This window comes from Alnus glutinosa, chromosome 3 (genome assembly GCF_958979055.1).
Source record: "Alnus glutinosa chromosome 3, dhAlnGlut1.1, whole genome shotgun sequence".
In the NCBI taxonomy this organism is placed as follows: domain Eukaryota; kingdom Viridiplantae; phylum Streptophyta; class Magnoliopsida; order Fagales; family Betulaceae; genus Alnus; species Alnus glutinosa.
Window position 1 is genome coordinate 31919435 of NC_084888.1, and position 12421 is coordinate 31931855.

At 37.3% G+C, this 12421-nt stretch overlaps 2 protein-coding genes across 2 annotated transcripts; one reads left to right on the forward strand and one right to left on the reverse strand.

Annotated features, from left to right (window-relative positions):
• Positions 1-1193: 1193 nt before the first annotated feature.
• Positions 1194-5407, forward strand: LOC133863362 (probable LRR receptor-like serine/threonine-protein kinase At3g47570). Its single transcript, XM_062299303.1, has 3 exons — positions 1194-3900; positions 4115-4570; positions 5255-5407. Exons 1-2 carry the CDS (start codon positions 1194-1196, stop codon positions 4555-4557), a joined length of 3150 nt encoding a protein of 1049 aa, XP_062155287.1. The 3' UTR covers positions 4558-4570; positions 5255-5407.
• A 4111-nt stretch (positions 5408-9518) lies between these two features.
• LOC133863363 (ras-related protein RABF1-like) lies at positions 9519-10675 on the reverse strand. Its single transcript, XM_062299304.1, has 4 exons — positions 10514-10675; positions 10067-10156; positions 9877-9963; positions 9519-9557 (listed from the first exon to the last, which is right to left on the reverse strand). The coding sequence occupies exons 1-4, from the start codon at positions 10673-10675 to the stop codon at positions 9519-9521; spliced, it is 378 nt and encodes a 125-aa protein (XP_062155288.1).
• Positions 10676-12421: the final 1746 nt, after the last annotated feature.

A 12421-nucleotide genomic window follows, 5' to 3' on the forward strand; every position in this document is an offset into this window, starting at 1 on the left:
CAAAACACGACCACATTAGTCGGAGGACAGCATTAATCACAGACTCATAGCTAGTGCCGGTTGTTACAGACCCAAAGTTGCTGCTCTTTCTGATTAGTTTCCAACTGTCGTAGGTCTGTCGGCCTAAATGTCTGAAACTAATGAATAGGAAGAGTTTGCATGGATTGGGTCCAGGTCCAAGATTACATTACAGAGCTGCCCCATTGGCAATTCTCTCTCCTCTCTTTTTCTTTATTTTCACTTTTTTTAAAAAAATAAAAAAATTATTTTTATTATTTAAATAAAAAAATTTACTACAATACAATTTTTTTTTTTTTTTTAACTTTTTTATTAAATTCTTCATACTTTAAATTACATTAACCATTTTTTACTACCATTTAAAAAAAAAAAAAAATTCTCGTACTTGAGGAGTAGGGGTTGCCCAATAAGGCGAATTTGGATGGACCACTTTGTGTCATGCACTCCTTCATTATTGCTTAGAGCATCTTTCTGTACCACGACGCTTCATTATGATCCGTAACGTCTGTTTCTACGGATGTTAATTCTCCTGCTTCTGGCCAGAAAATAAAGCAAATAGTTTAATCTCCCACACCCATACCATCTTATTTTAGCAATTTTTATCTTTGGGGCTAAAATAACTAATCATAGGTGGTTGATAGTGCTCTTCTAGGGATGAGCATCACCTGCAACTTTCTGTTCAAGCGTAGGATAGACTAATCACTAATGCCGCGTCCAATGTCGGTAGAAACCTTTTAAGCAGCAAATGCCAGCTGCCAGCAATTGCAAATGGAAATATCTAAAAAATATAAAAAATCACAAATGTGGAAAAAAAACTTTCATATGATTTGATTGAGTACTGATCCTTGTTACATTAATCTATTATAAAATTACAAGTATTTTGCTATTTGACCAGAGCCAGCGTGGCTGGTGAGCGGAAGCTGGCCCATACGTACCCCGACAAGTGGAGAGAAAAATGAAAAGGAAAAGAGAGAGAACAAAGAAAAAGAGGGAAAGAGAAACAAAAAAAAGAAAAAGAAAGGGTGGAACCTGGCAATTTTGGCCCCCGTTGTGTACATCAATTTTGAGAAGAGTTCATTTATTTAATTAGCTCACGAACGGGATTTCCCTTCCTCATACCATTTTCTTTTGTTTCTTGAGAGACATCAAGAAGTAGCAACGAAAGCAAACCAACCATGGGGCTTCCCCCCTTAAGTCCCGCAGTCTCTTGCTCAGCTCTTTGCATTCTAACAATCGTTTCAGTCTTTTGCTTTGGTTCCACCACCTATGGCTATGGCATTGGCGGGAATGAGACAGACCGACAAGCCTTGCTTGAATTCAAGGCCAAAATAGTCGATGACCCTTCCATGGTTTTGAGTTCATGGAATGACACCACCCACTTCTGCCTGTGGCATGGTGTTACATGTGGTCGACGCCACCAGAGGGTCACGGAGTTGCGCCTCCCATCTCAGAAACTCGTGGGATCTATATCGCCTTTCATTGGAAATTTGAGCTTTCTAAGGCGTCTATATCTCCCAACCAATAGCTTCAGTCATCAAATCCCTCCAGAAATCGGCCGTTTGCATAGATTAGTGTTGCTACAGTTGGCCGACAATTCAGTAGGTGGCAAAATTCCTACAAATTTATCGGGGTGCTCTAACCTCAAGTATTTCGGACTTGCTTTTAATCAGCTGACTGGGGAAATTCCTATTGAGGTTGGCTCCTTGTCAAAGCTCAAAACGTTTGCTGTCGACCACAACCTACTAACAGGAAGTATCCCTCCATCTCTTGGCAACTTATCGTCACTTGAACAACTTTATTTACCCTCAAATAATATAGGTGGGAGTATTCCTAGTGTTCTAGGCCAACTTATGAACCTTACAGTTATTTCTTTTTCTTCGAATCACTTTTCTGGCACCATCCCTCCATCAATCTTCAATCTCTCTTCTATTAAAATTCTTAATGTGGGAGAAAATCAAATCCAAGGGAGTCTTCCGTGGGACTTGGGGATAACTCTTCCGAATCTCAAATCCTTCTCCGTGAGCAGTAACAAATTTACTGCAGGCTCCATTCCTCATTCAATATCCAACGCCTCAAATCTGGAACGACTTGATTTTGGATGGAACAAATTTACCGGAAACATGCCTTCTTTCGAAAAGTTGCGTTGGCTACAATTTTTGAGCACTAGCCTCAACCACCTAGGAAGTGGGGGAGCTGATGACTTGAATTTTCTCTGCTCTTTGACTAACGCCACTAGCTTAGAGCTATTGGCTATAAACGGCAACAATTTTGGTGGACTATTGCCTGAATGCATCAGTAACTTGTCATCTACTCTTATAGTATTGGTAGTAGAAGAAAATAATATAGTTGGAACGATTCCGAGTGGGATTGTAAATCTCGTCAACTTAGAGATGCTCCACATGTGGACTAACAAACTTTCAGGTAAAATTCCCGCTGATATTGGAAAGCTTCATAGACTACAATCATTGCTTCTTCACATAAACAACCTCTCTGGCAACATCCCACACTCTCTTGGAAATCTGAGTATGTTACTCAAACTATCTTTAAGTCATAATAATCTTCACGGAAGCATCCCTTCAAGTCTAGGAAACTGCCAATGTTTACTCTTCTTGGCTCTTTCTGAAAACAATCTCAGTGGCACCTTACCTCCCCAGGTCTTTGGTCTCTCATCCTTGTCAATTGGTCTCTATTTGTCTCGTAACCGTTTCACCGGTCCCCTTCCCATGGAAGTTGGAAATCTGAAAAATCTAGGTGAATTTTCGATTTCAGAAAACATGTTAACTGGTGAAATTCCAGGGAGTCTTGGAAGTTGTGTTAGGCTGGAGTCTTTAGACATGCAAGGAAACTTCTTACAAGGGACCATTCCATCAAGTTTTGGTTCTTTGAGAGGACTACAGGAATTAGATCTTTCTCGAAACAATCTGTCAGGAAAAATTCCAGATTTTTTCGTGGGTTTCAACTCACTGCAACTTTTGAATCTGTCTTACAACAATTTTGAGGGTATGGTGCCTTCAGACGGCATTTTCAAGAACTCAAGTGCAACTTCAGTTGCGGGAAATAGTCAACTATGTGGGGGAATACCTGAGATGCAGTTGTCTAAATGCAACTTGAGAGAGTCTAAGAAGACAAAATTGAACTTAACCATGAAATTAATTATCCCCATAGTTTGCGGGCTTTTAGGAGTAATTTGTGTGCTGTCTTTTTCATTTGTCTTTTGGTTCACTAGGAAAAGAAAAGAACCCACTTCAAGTTCTTCAAGAAATTTGTTTTTAAATTTGTCGTACCAAAGTCTCCTAAAAGCCACCGATGGGTTCTCCTCCACAAATTTGCTTGGTGTGGGTAGTTTTGGATCCGTGTATAAAGGAATCATTAATGAGGGTCGGATGACGATTGCTGTCAAGGTGCTCAACCTTATGAGACGTGGAGCTTCCAAGAGTTTTCTTGCTGAGTGTGAGGCCTTGAGAAACATCAGGCATCGGAATCTTGTAAAGATACTCACAGCATGTTCAGGTGTTGATTATCAGGGTAATAATTTCAAGGCTCTAGTTTACGAATTCATGGTCAATGGTAGCCTTGCGGATTGGTTGCATCCGACTGCTACAGAGGATGAGGCGCACCAGGAGCAGAGGAAGCTGAATCTTTATCAAAGATTGAATATCGCCATTGATGTTGCGAGCGCATTAGAATATCTCCATTATCATTGCCAAACACCAATCCTACACTGCGACCTCAAGCCTAGCAATGTTCTTCTGGACAATGAAATGATTGGACATGTCGGAGACTTTGGGTTAGCGAGATTCGCTCCCGAAGCTGACCATAACTCTTCAACCAATCAATCGAGCTCTATTGGTGTAAGAGGAACTATTGGTTATGCGGCTCCGGGTAAACACTCTTTATCATTTCTTAGTTATAGTCTTTTTTCTTCTAAGAACATGTCTAAATTTGAACATTTCTTCATAATAAAAAATTTCGCATTTTGGTATTTTATTTTCTGGTTTCATCACATAGAGAGTATCATAGCATAATTCCTTTCTTAGCATTAGTTATAGTCATATTACAATTTATCATATATATATATATATATGTTGACTTGCAGAGTATGGTATGGGAAATGAGGTGTCCTCCTATGGTGATATATATAGCTTTGGGATCCTCCTATTAGAAATGTTTACTGGAAAAAGACCTACAAATGACATGTTCCAAGGCACTTTAAATCTACATTCCTTCGTCCAAGAAGTTTTGCCTGAACGAGTTGTCGAGATTGCGGATCCAATTCTTTTTCGGGGAATAGAAGAGACAACCATGAACAGTACTGATAATAACAACAACACTAGAAGAGAAGAAGAGATAGCCATGAACAGTACTGATAATAACAGCAGCATTAGAAGAAGCAGAATCCAAGAGTGTTTGATTTTGACGTTTGGGATTGGAGTTGCTTGTTCTGTTAAACAACCAGGAGAACGGATGAGCATGAAAGATGTTGTAACTGAGCTTCATTTGGTCAGAAAGAAGCTTCTTAAAACTACAAGTGGACCCTAACATTAACGTACAGGTAATATTGGTAGATTGTTTATTTCAATTTTAATGATGATTATAAGCTCGATCATTGAATTTTGCCGTCTATTTCTTATTTCAATTTTGATGCCAGGGAATGAGAGAATCTTGCTCTCATTAGGTTGAAACATTATTAAAAAATAAAAAAACTACTTATAATACACCATGTAAACCGGTGTGATAAATAGATATGAAGAAGAGCATTACTCTTTAAAAGTTTGATTGCATGTTTGATTAAAGAGCGTAGAGAAATTCTTGAAATTTTGTATATGTGCACGATTTAAGTAAATTTGGTTAACCAGAATTTTATTTTTTTTCCAAACTACCTCAATATGATGTTTCACAAAGAAATAATGGTTGTTGAAATTTTTTGAGTTATCTTAATACTACGTCTTATTATAATTTCCTGTGTTCGTCAAACAAATAGCGCAAGTCAAGCAATATTTTGTAATGAGATGCATATATGTTTTAATTATTTTGAGGTTAATTTAAATTAATGATGTTGGGAATGGTGATGAATTACTCATAATATGGAAAAAGCTAACTTATTACCGTGTTATGCACACACTTGAAAATTAAGCGTACTTCAGTTATCTGATATAGTTGTTGATCAAGTATAATATATTGTTATACATCATGTTAAAATTCATAATAAGATTAAATCTTATTAATCTTTTTTCAGATAATACAATGGTTCAAGACCCTTGTAATTTGAGACTATGGGGGTTCTTATATATGGTTCAAGCTCACAGGGACTTGGTGAGACGTCTTATTTGTGTTTGATGTACTGGAATTTGGTTTATATTGATGTTTAAACTTTATTATGTTTGGAGACTTTTTATGTGCTTTTAGATATTTGGAGTTGGATTGTAATCGTTTAATTGTGAATTGTTTTATCTCATGGATTGAGTATTGTTAGTTTGATGCAATTAGGATTGGTAATTTTGACACGACCTGACAACCCGACACAAATACGATACAAAATTAACGAGTTTAGGTCATAAACGGGTCAACCCGTTTATGACTTTATGACCCGTGTATTTCGGTCTGACGGGTCTTGTCACGGGCCGCCAGACTCGATTATGTTTTTTATTTATTTATTTATTTATTATTATTATTATTTTAAAAGAAGTGAAATTAGCTGATTAGCCTAGGATGTAGAGATTATAGAAGCATTAATGAACACAGTGCACTGGGCTCAAGGAAATGAAAAAGGATTCAAACTCATTTATATGGAAAGTTGAAATGACAGCCTAACAGGCGTCTAAAACTGGTGTTCTGGTTGTAAAAGTGGGACAAGACAATGAGTAATGATTTATTGCTACCTTTTTATACAACTTCTCACCACCTTACCTATGTGGCAAAGTGGTCCCTTAGTACTTTTTGAGTTTTAAAAATAAAATCAAGTGGGGGACCGCCTTACCACATAAGCAAAGTGATAAAAAGTTATATAAAAAAGTAACAATAAATCATTACTCCAAGAGGAAAGGAATTGCCATTCTTCAATCTTTACTCAATTCTGCTATAAGATCATGGCCAAGGAAATTTTTTATTTTTTTCTTTGAACAGTGTGCGACATGCGTGCTTTGTGGAAACTGGAAAGTGAAAATTGAGACTTTACTTACGAAAACGGTCAGCTACTCAGCCGTTCGTGTGATCGACGACGGTGGCTTTAATGCCAAATTACGGTGGCTCAATTTGTGTACCTTTGACTTTGTCAACTCTTTTTAAAATTACAGAGAATTGACCGCATCAAAGAAGCTGAAGGGCTTGTTTGGTACGAGGGTGTGCAGTGGAAACGACCCCAGGCAGAGAAGTGAAAACACATAAAAAAATAAAAAAAATAAAAAAATAAAAAAAACACCCTAACATCTTTTTCTTTTGGCGCCGCCCCCCTCTTCTTCTTCAGCGCCTCCCCTTCTTCATCCTCCCGTTCGACGCTCTCTCTCTCTGCTCTCCGCTCGCTGCCAACGTCGCTCTGTCATCGTCGGACAAAAGAGAGCGCTCGAGACGAGTGGCATCCTTGGCCCACTGAATCAACTTCTACACTTCATCTTCTTCATCCTCAGCAGCATCATTATCACAGGAAGATAATAACCTGGGATCCGCAGGAATTCCGTGAGAGCCCTTGAGAGCAACAAATCTGGAAAAGAGCTCATCTTCGTCCACACTAGACGTGGTTGATTTCTGAGAGTTTTGCGGTGGAGATAAAGAATGAGAAGACGGATTAGGGACGACAGAGGGTCGAGATTTGAGGGCTTGGAAACGACTCATTATGCTAAACGAGTTTCACAGGTCGTGTTAGGTGACCTGTGAAAATTGCCATGCCGTGTCGTGTCTGGAGCTCCAACCCATTAACATAAACGGGTCATGTTTGGATCTATCTTAAATGAGTCACGGATCTTCACTGGTCGACCCGCAGACTCGTTTTTGCAGCCCTAGATGCAATGTGATTGTTATGTGGATATTGGGGACTTTAATTTAGGGGATAGAATTTGTGGCTATTAGTTTGCAAGCTTTTACTTTTAAAAAATGTCATAGTTTTAATCAATATTTGGATCTGCATTAGAGGCGGAGCCAGGAATTTGTCCGAGTAGGGGCAAAATTAGAATGATAAAATAAATCCTAAAGTATGAAAAAAGCCTTCTCAAACAATGCTAATATTGTTCTTATCTTAATAAGAAAATAATTATAATAAAAAATAATAGTCAATCAATCACATAAATGTAAAATAAATAATCAAAAATATTGTTAGCATAAAAAATTTCTAAATTCATGAATACACCACAAGTGGACAATATTAAAATTATTCAAATAGTCTACTAGATTAGTCTTTACAGTATATGATTATTCTACAAGGATAGTCTATATCTAATTATTCAAATAAAATAAAATAAAAATTATATTCTTCTAGACTAGCCTATTACTCAATCATTCTAGACTCTCTGATTAGTCAATCTATCAATATCACATATGACAAAGTGAAAGACTTAAGAGTAGGGGTGTGCAGGACCTGCGGGCCCCACCCTGCCCCGCAACACATTTCCCCCGCCCCGCAAATTTAGAATGAAAAACGGTTTGATTTTTAATCAAACCGTGCTGGGAGGGGCGGGGTACGGGTTTGGGTTTTTCAAAACCCCAGGGACTCGCCCCGCTGAATAATATACAGCGCCACACACCCACACCCCCTCTTCGTTTTTTCCTTTACTTTCTTCCTAGCGCCACACCCCGCACCCATTCGCCTCTTCTTCTTCAATCTTCCTCACCGTCCTCTTCCTCTTCTGACTTCTCTTCACATCTTTTCCTCTTCTTCTTCTTCAATCTTCGATTCTTCACCCCCGGATTCCCTCCCTCCATCAGATGAAGATCGGAAACCGAAGAACGTCGATCACGTCGACAATCGATGCACGTCCTGTGGTAGATCTAGTTTGTCCACTTCATTAGCTCCCAATTTTTAATTTATTTGTTGTTTCTGTGGTAGATCTAGTTTGTGTTTGTGTTTAGGGTTTCTGGGTTTGTGTTGGTGGGTGGTATAAGAGGTGTTTGCGTTCGTGGAATCATGTTGTCGTGGTGCCGTGGCCCGTGGTGGTGTGGTTTTGCAGCTAGTAGCAGACAACCCACACAACCAGTACAACCCGCAAAAACCGCCCCACATCACCCCACCCCGCATTACCCTCGGCCCGCACGGACACAACACATTTTGTTCGGGGTACGGGTTTGATTTCTTGCACCCGCATGGGTGCGGGCCAGGGGCAAAAAGGATAGAAATCCGTCCCGTCCCGCCTCATACACATCCCTACTTACGAGAAGTTAGTCTAGTTTACACAGTACACGGACAAAGAGAAAGACTAGCTAGTTTAGTTTACACAATACACACCACACAAAGGCCAAAGCTGAAATATTATTTACTGTTTACTCCGTGACAGTTATGAGCCAGATGACACGAATCTCGATTAGATTTAGACCATTACTTTTTCTTTCTTTTCTTTTTTTTATCTTTTTTTTTTTTTTAATTTGAAATTTTGAGAAAAGACCATTATTTTAATTCCATACGAACCATAAACCATTAAAAGATGGAAGATAATAGCTGAGAGCAAACCATATTCATCAAAAAAGAAGGAGATAGCAGACGACCACGACTTGATGGACACAAGACAGACAGACTCACCAGGGTTTGCAAACACCACCACCATCAACGATTCAATAGACAAAGAAAAATAGTGAAAGAGGCCGAAAAGCCAACTTCTTGAACCCAGCAGTAGCAGCAGAAGACTAGGAAAATGTTTGTTTTATTGCTTGCTTTAGATTAGTGTAACTGCCGTACAAAGAAAAGAAAATTATACATTTATACGATTGTACTCTTTGGGCTGTTACTAGGTGAAAAGGTGTGGTTCAGTAACTTGCGTTGAATTTGTGAATTGTGAGAGATCAACCCAAATTTGAAGCCAATTTAATTTTTTTAAAGGGTTAGGCTAATTGATTGGGCTTGAATTTGTAAGGGTGAAAGTAAGCATAGACTTAAATACTCATATAATTTTTTTTTAAAAAAAAATAAGATGTAGGGGCGGGTGCCCCTGCCCGCCCCCCCTTAAATCCGTCCTTGGCTGCATGGTCAACCGCAAGAATGTGGAGAAGTATATACATACTAACATAGGGCTTTTAATATGGCGGACTTTTCTTTTAAAATTAAACACAGTTAAAGCTAAAACTTTTAACTACATTGTTGTGGGATCCCTTCTTATGGCCTCGTCCAGTTCAATCTTTGTATTGAGTTTTCAAGTCTTAAAGCTCGACTGAAAGGATGAACTGAGAAGCAGGACAAATAATAACAAAGTTTCAATTATATATATCACAATATACACAAGCTGAATATCTCAAGCAGATAAAGAAAGGGATCCAACAACTAGAGCAGCTCTTAGTTGATTCAGTTTCGAGCTTCTCCCATATCATGAAGCGGGAGGGCGGGGTAGCCGCTTGGCAATTTCCTGCCAAAAGATGGAACAATGCTCAGTCTTCCAAATGCACAAGAATTTCAAAACTACGGACTCCATACACAAGCCTATGCATATTATAGCGCCTTGATATAGTATGTCATCAACATAATGTGTCATATAAAGCAAGTGCTCCATGGCCTTGCAAGGTAACAAATACAAAATTTGTATATAGAGAGCATCATGTTCACACTACCAATAACGAGAAGAGAGCACTTCTAGAATTTCCCGTCAATCTCGACCGTTCTGAGTTGTATGTAGTGTATCTTGTTAACAAAAACAGATATTTATAAAATGTCTATGTCAAAAATACCTCAAACAGCTGATTTATATTATCTGCCGTCTTTGCAGATGTCTCGATAAAAAACATTCCATTCTTCTCCGCATAGTCAATGCCATCCTGCAAGACAAAGAATAGATGTATTATATTATAGAAAAATGAATGCTAGTTTGCGGGCATATAGAATGTGACAATGCGTCAAATTGAGAAATGTTGCACTCACCTGAACTGGTACTTCCCGCTTCTCCTGAAGATCAGCTTTGTTACCAACTAAGGCCATGACTATATCAGGATTTCCATGTTTTTGCAATTCCTGTAAAATTCCATATTCATCAATTGTTTGAAAAAGTAAATTTGCACGGCGAGCATGGGAATTAATAACCAACTTAATCAAGGCATGCGGTTTACATAACTATACACCTTTCTGGGTAAAGATGCTATCTATAAGCTGTAAGCACATGAAGTGCAGTGACAATACAACCCAGTTATCTCGGAGTAGGTTATTTATAGTTTTATTTCCTTTTTTCAACCCAACTCTCGCAATTCCTAGGGGATCCAATAAGAGCAATGTTTTTAATAGATCAAAATAAAGATTTTATTCATCCAAAAACAAAAGTGTACATACATATAAACCAATATTAGCTCACTTCAAGTAGTTAGTGCCACTTACATTAATGAACTTTGTGATAAAAAAAGCCAAGCCATTAGGTACAACTTTTATATTGTTATTTCCAATTGAGTCCTCGTCAAATCTGTAACAACCCGGTCCCATATTGGGAAGATGAGAGTAGCCCACATAGAATAAAGACTCATTAGTGCTAAGTCCAACCATGTTTACTTATTAGGTGAAACTGATCTTTAAAAGTGATTCTTGGAAAGCCCCAACTTGATTAGTCCAACCATGTTTACTTATTAGAAAGACGATTTGTGTGTGTTGGGGAGGGGGTATGTGAGACTAGAAAGCATCGTGCTCTAAATTACTATTCACCAAATTACGTATATTTTTACTAGTTCAATACTTATTCAATCAAGGACAACCCAGATGGTAGATTTATTTGCTTGGTGAATCCTGCTAAGTCACAGGCCTTAATGTATTTGCATTTATGGCACTTCAATAATCCTCTGCATCCGAAAGATTTCACCACTCACCGCATAACAATGATCAATTATAAATTAATAAATAAAATTCATACTATGCATAAGATAGAGCTCGTCTCACTCGAGTAGTCAATAAATTACCTATATAGAATAAGTATAATTCATCTTCGTTTGGCACGAACCGTCCACCTAACCACTAAGATGTGGTACGACCCGTCTTCCTTAGTTATGGATTAACTACGTCTTTAATAGGATACACACAATCAATAAAAAAGTATAACTCATCTTCGGTTGGTACGAACTGTCTATCAAAATTACACTAAACTAAGGTGTAGTACAATCCGTCTTCTTTAGACATGGCCTATCTAACCCTCTTGATTATATGTCAATTAAAACCGTTAAATAACAGTCATTCACATAATCACAGAAAATATGAAAGATTAAATTCAATCAATATAAAAAACCTTATAAGATAAGATAAGAAATTCATAATAATTGAGTATAAACATTAAGATTAATTCTCACAGTTATGCAACCATCATGTATATAGAAAATACCAAATTAAAATACAATTAAACTATTATTACTTGGAAATGGCTAATAAAAATAAAAATAAAAACAGAAAAGAATCAAGTTAAATTCAATCTTTAAAACTTAATAACATAACCGTTTGTAGTCCTCGGCAACGACACCAAAAATTGATGTGATCTTTTGTTTACCAAAATATATCAATAATAAATAATCACTCGCAATAAGACGAATTTTTGTAGGATAAGGTTATAGAGATGATGTCGAATATCAATGACTGCAGGGGTATTGTTATCAAGTTTGTGAATATTAAAAATAACCAAATATTTTTTCTTTAGTTATTTTAATCTTCACAAGCTTAATAATAATACCCTTGCAGTTCTTGAGGTTCGATATCATCTCTATAGCTTTATCTTATAAGGATTCGTTTTATTTGCAAGTGGTTATTATTGATATATTTTGATAAACAAAAGACCACATTAGAGAGTTTACAGGTTTTAAAAAAATCATTTCTGCAAGCTTGCCCAGTCTGCACGACTTTACGATAACTAAGCTCGTGTTGGATAGAGGATTCGTTAATTTCAAGACAAGGTGGGGCATGACGGTTTTGTAGGTTCAGCCGGGTTATGCCCACTTTGATTTCTATAGGCAAAAGCTAGAACCGTAAAGACAATAGAAACAAATGAACATAGGTTTTACCAAAAAAAAAAAAAAATGCCTTGCTTTTGGTAAAGCCATTGTGAAACATGATATCTTAATAATAATAATAATAATAATTATAACAATTATAATAGTAAAAGGAATTTCTAGAGGAAGACTAAAGAAACAAATGAAAAGGGTTTTACAAAAAGAATTTCAAAAAGGCATTACCTTTGATCAACTTTCTAAAAGTCGGTTTTACCAAAAAAGAATAAAAAATGCATTGCTTTTGGCAAAGCCATCGTGAAACACG

What these genes read in the sequence shown, in the direction of transcription:
- LOC133863363 (XM_062299304.1), bottom strand. Translation starts at nt 10,675, where the DNA reads ATGGTTGGACTTAGCACTAATGAGTCTTTATTCTATGTGGGCTACTCT. An exon ending in AGCGGGAAGTACCAGTTCAG is followed by an intron (nt 9,964 to 10,066) that starts GTGAGTGCAACA and finishes TTTGTCTTGCAG; the next exon opens with GATGGCATTGACTATGCGGA. An exon ending in ATATAAATCAGCTGTTTGAG is followed by an intron (nt 9,558 to 9,876) that starts GTATTTTTGACA and finishes ATCTTTTGGCAG; the next exon opens with GAAATTGCCAAGCGGCTACC.
- LOC133863362 (XM_062299303.1), top strand. Translation starts at nt 1,194, where the DNA reads ATGGGGCTTCCCCCCTTAAGTCCCGCAGTCTCTTGCTCAGCTCTTTGC. An exon ending in TATTGGTTATGCGGCTCCGG is followed by an intron (nt 3,901 to 4,114) that starts GTAAACACTCTT and finishes GTTGACTTGCAG; the next exon opens with AGTATGGTATGGGAAATGAG.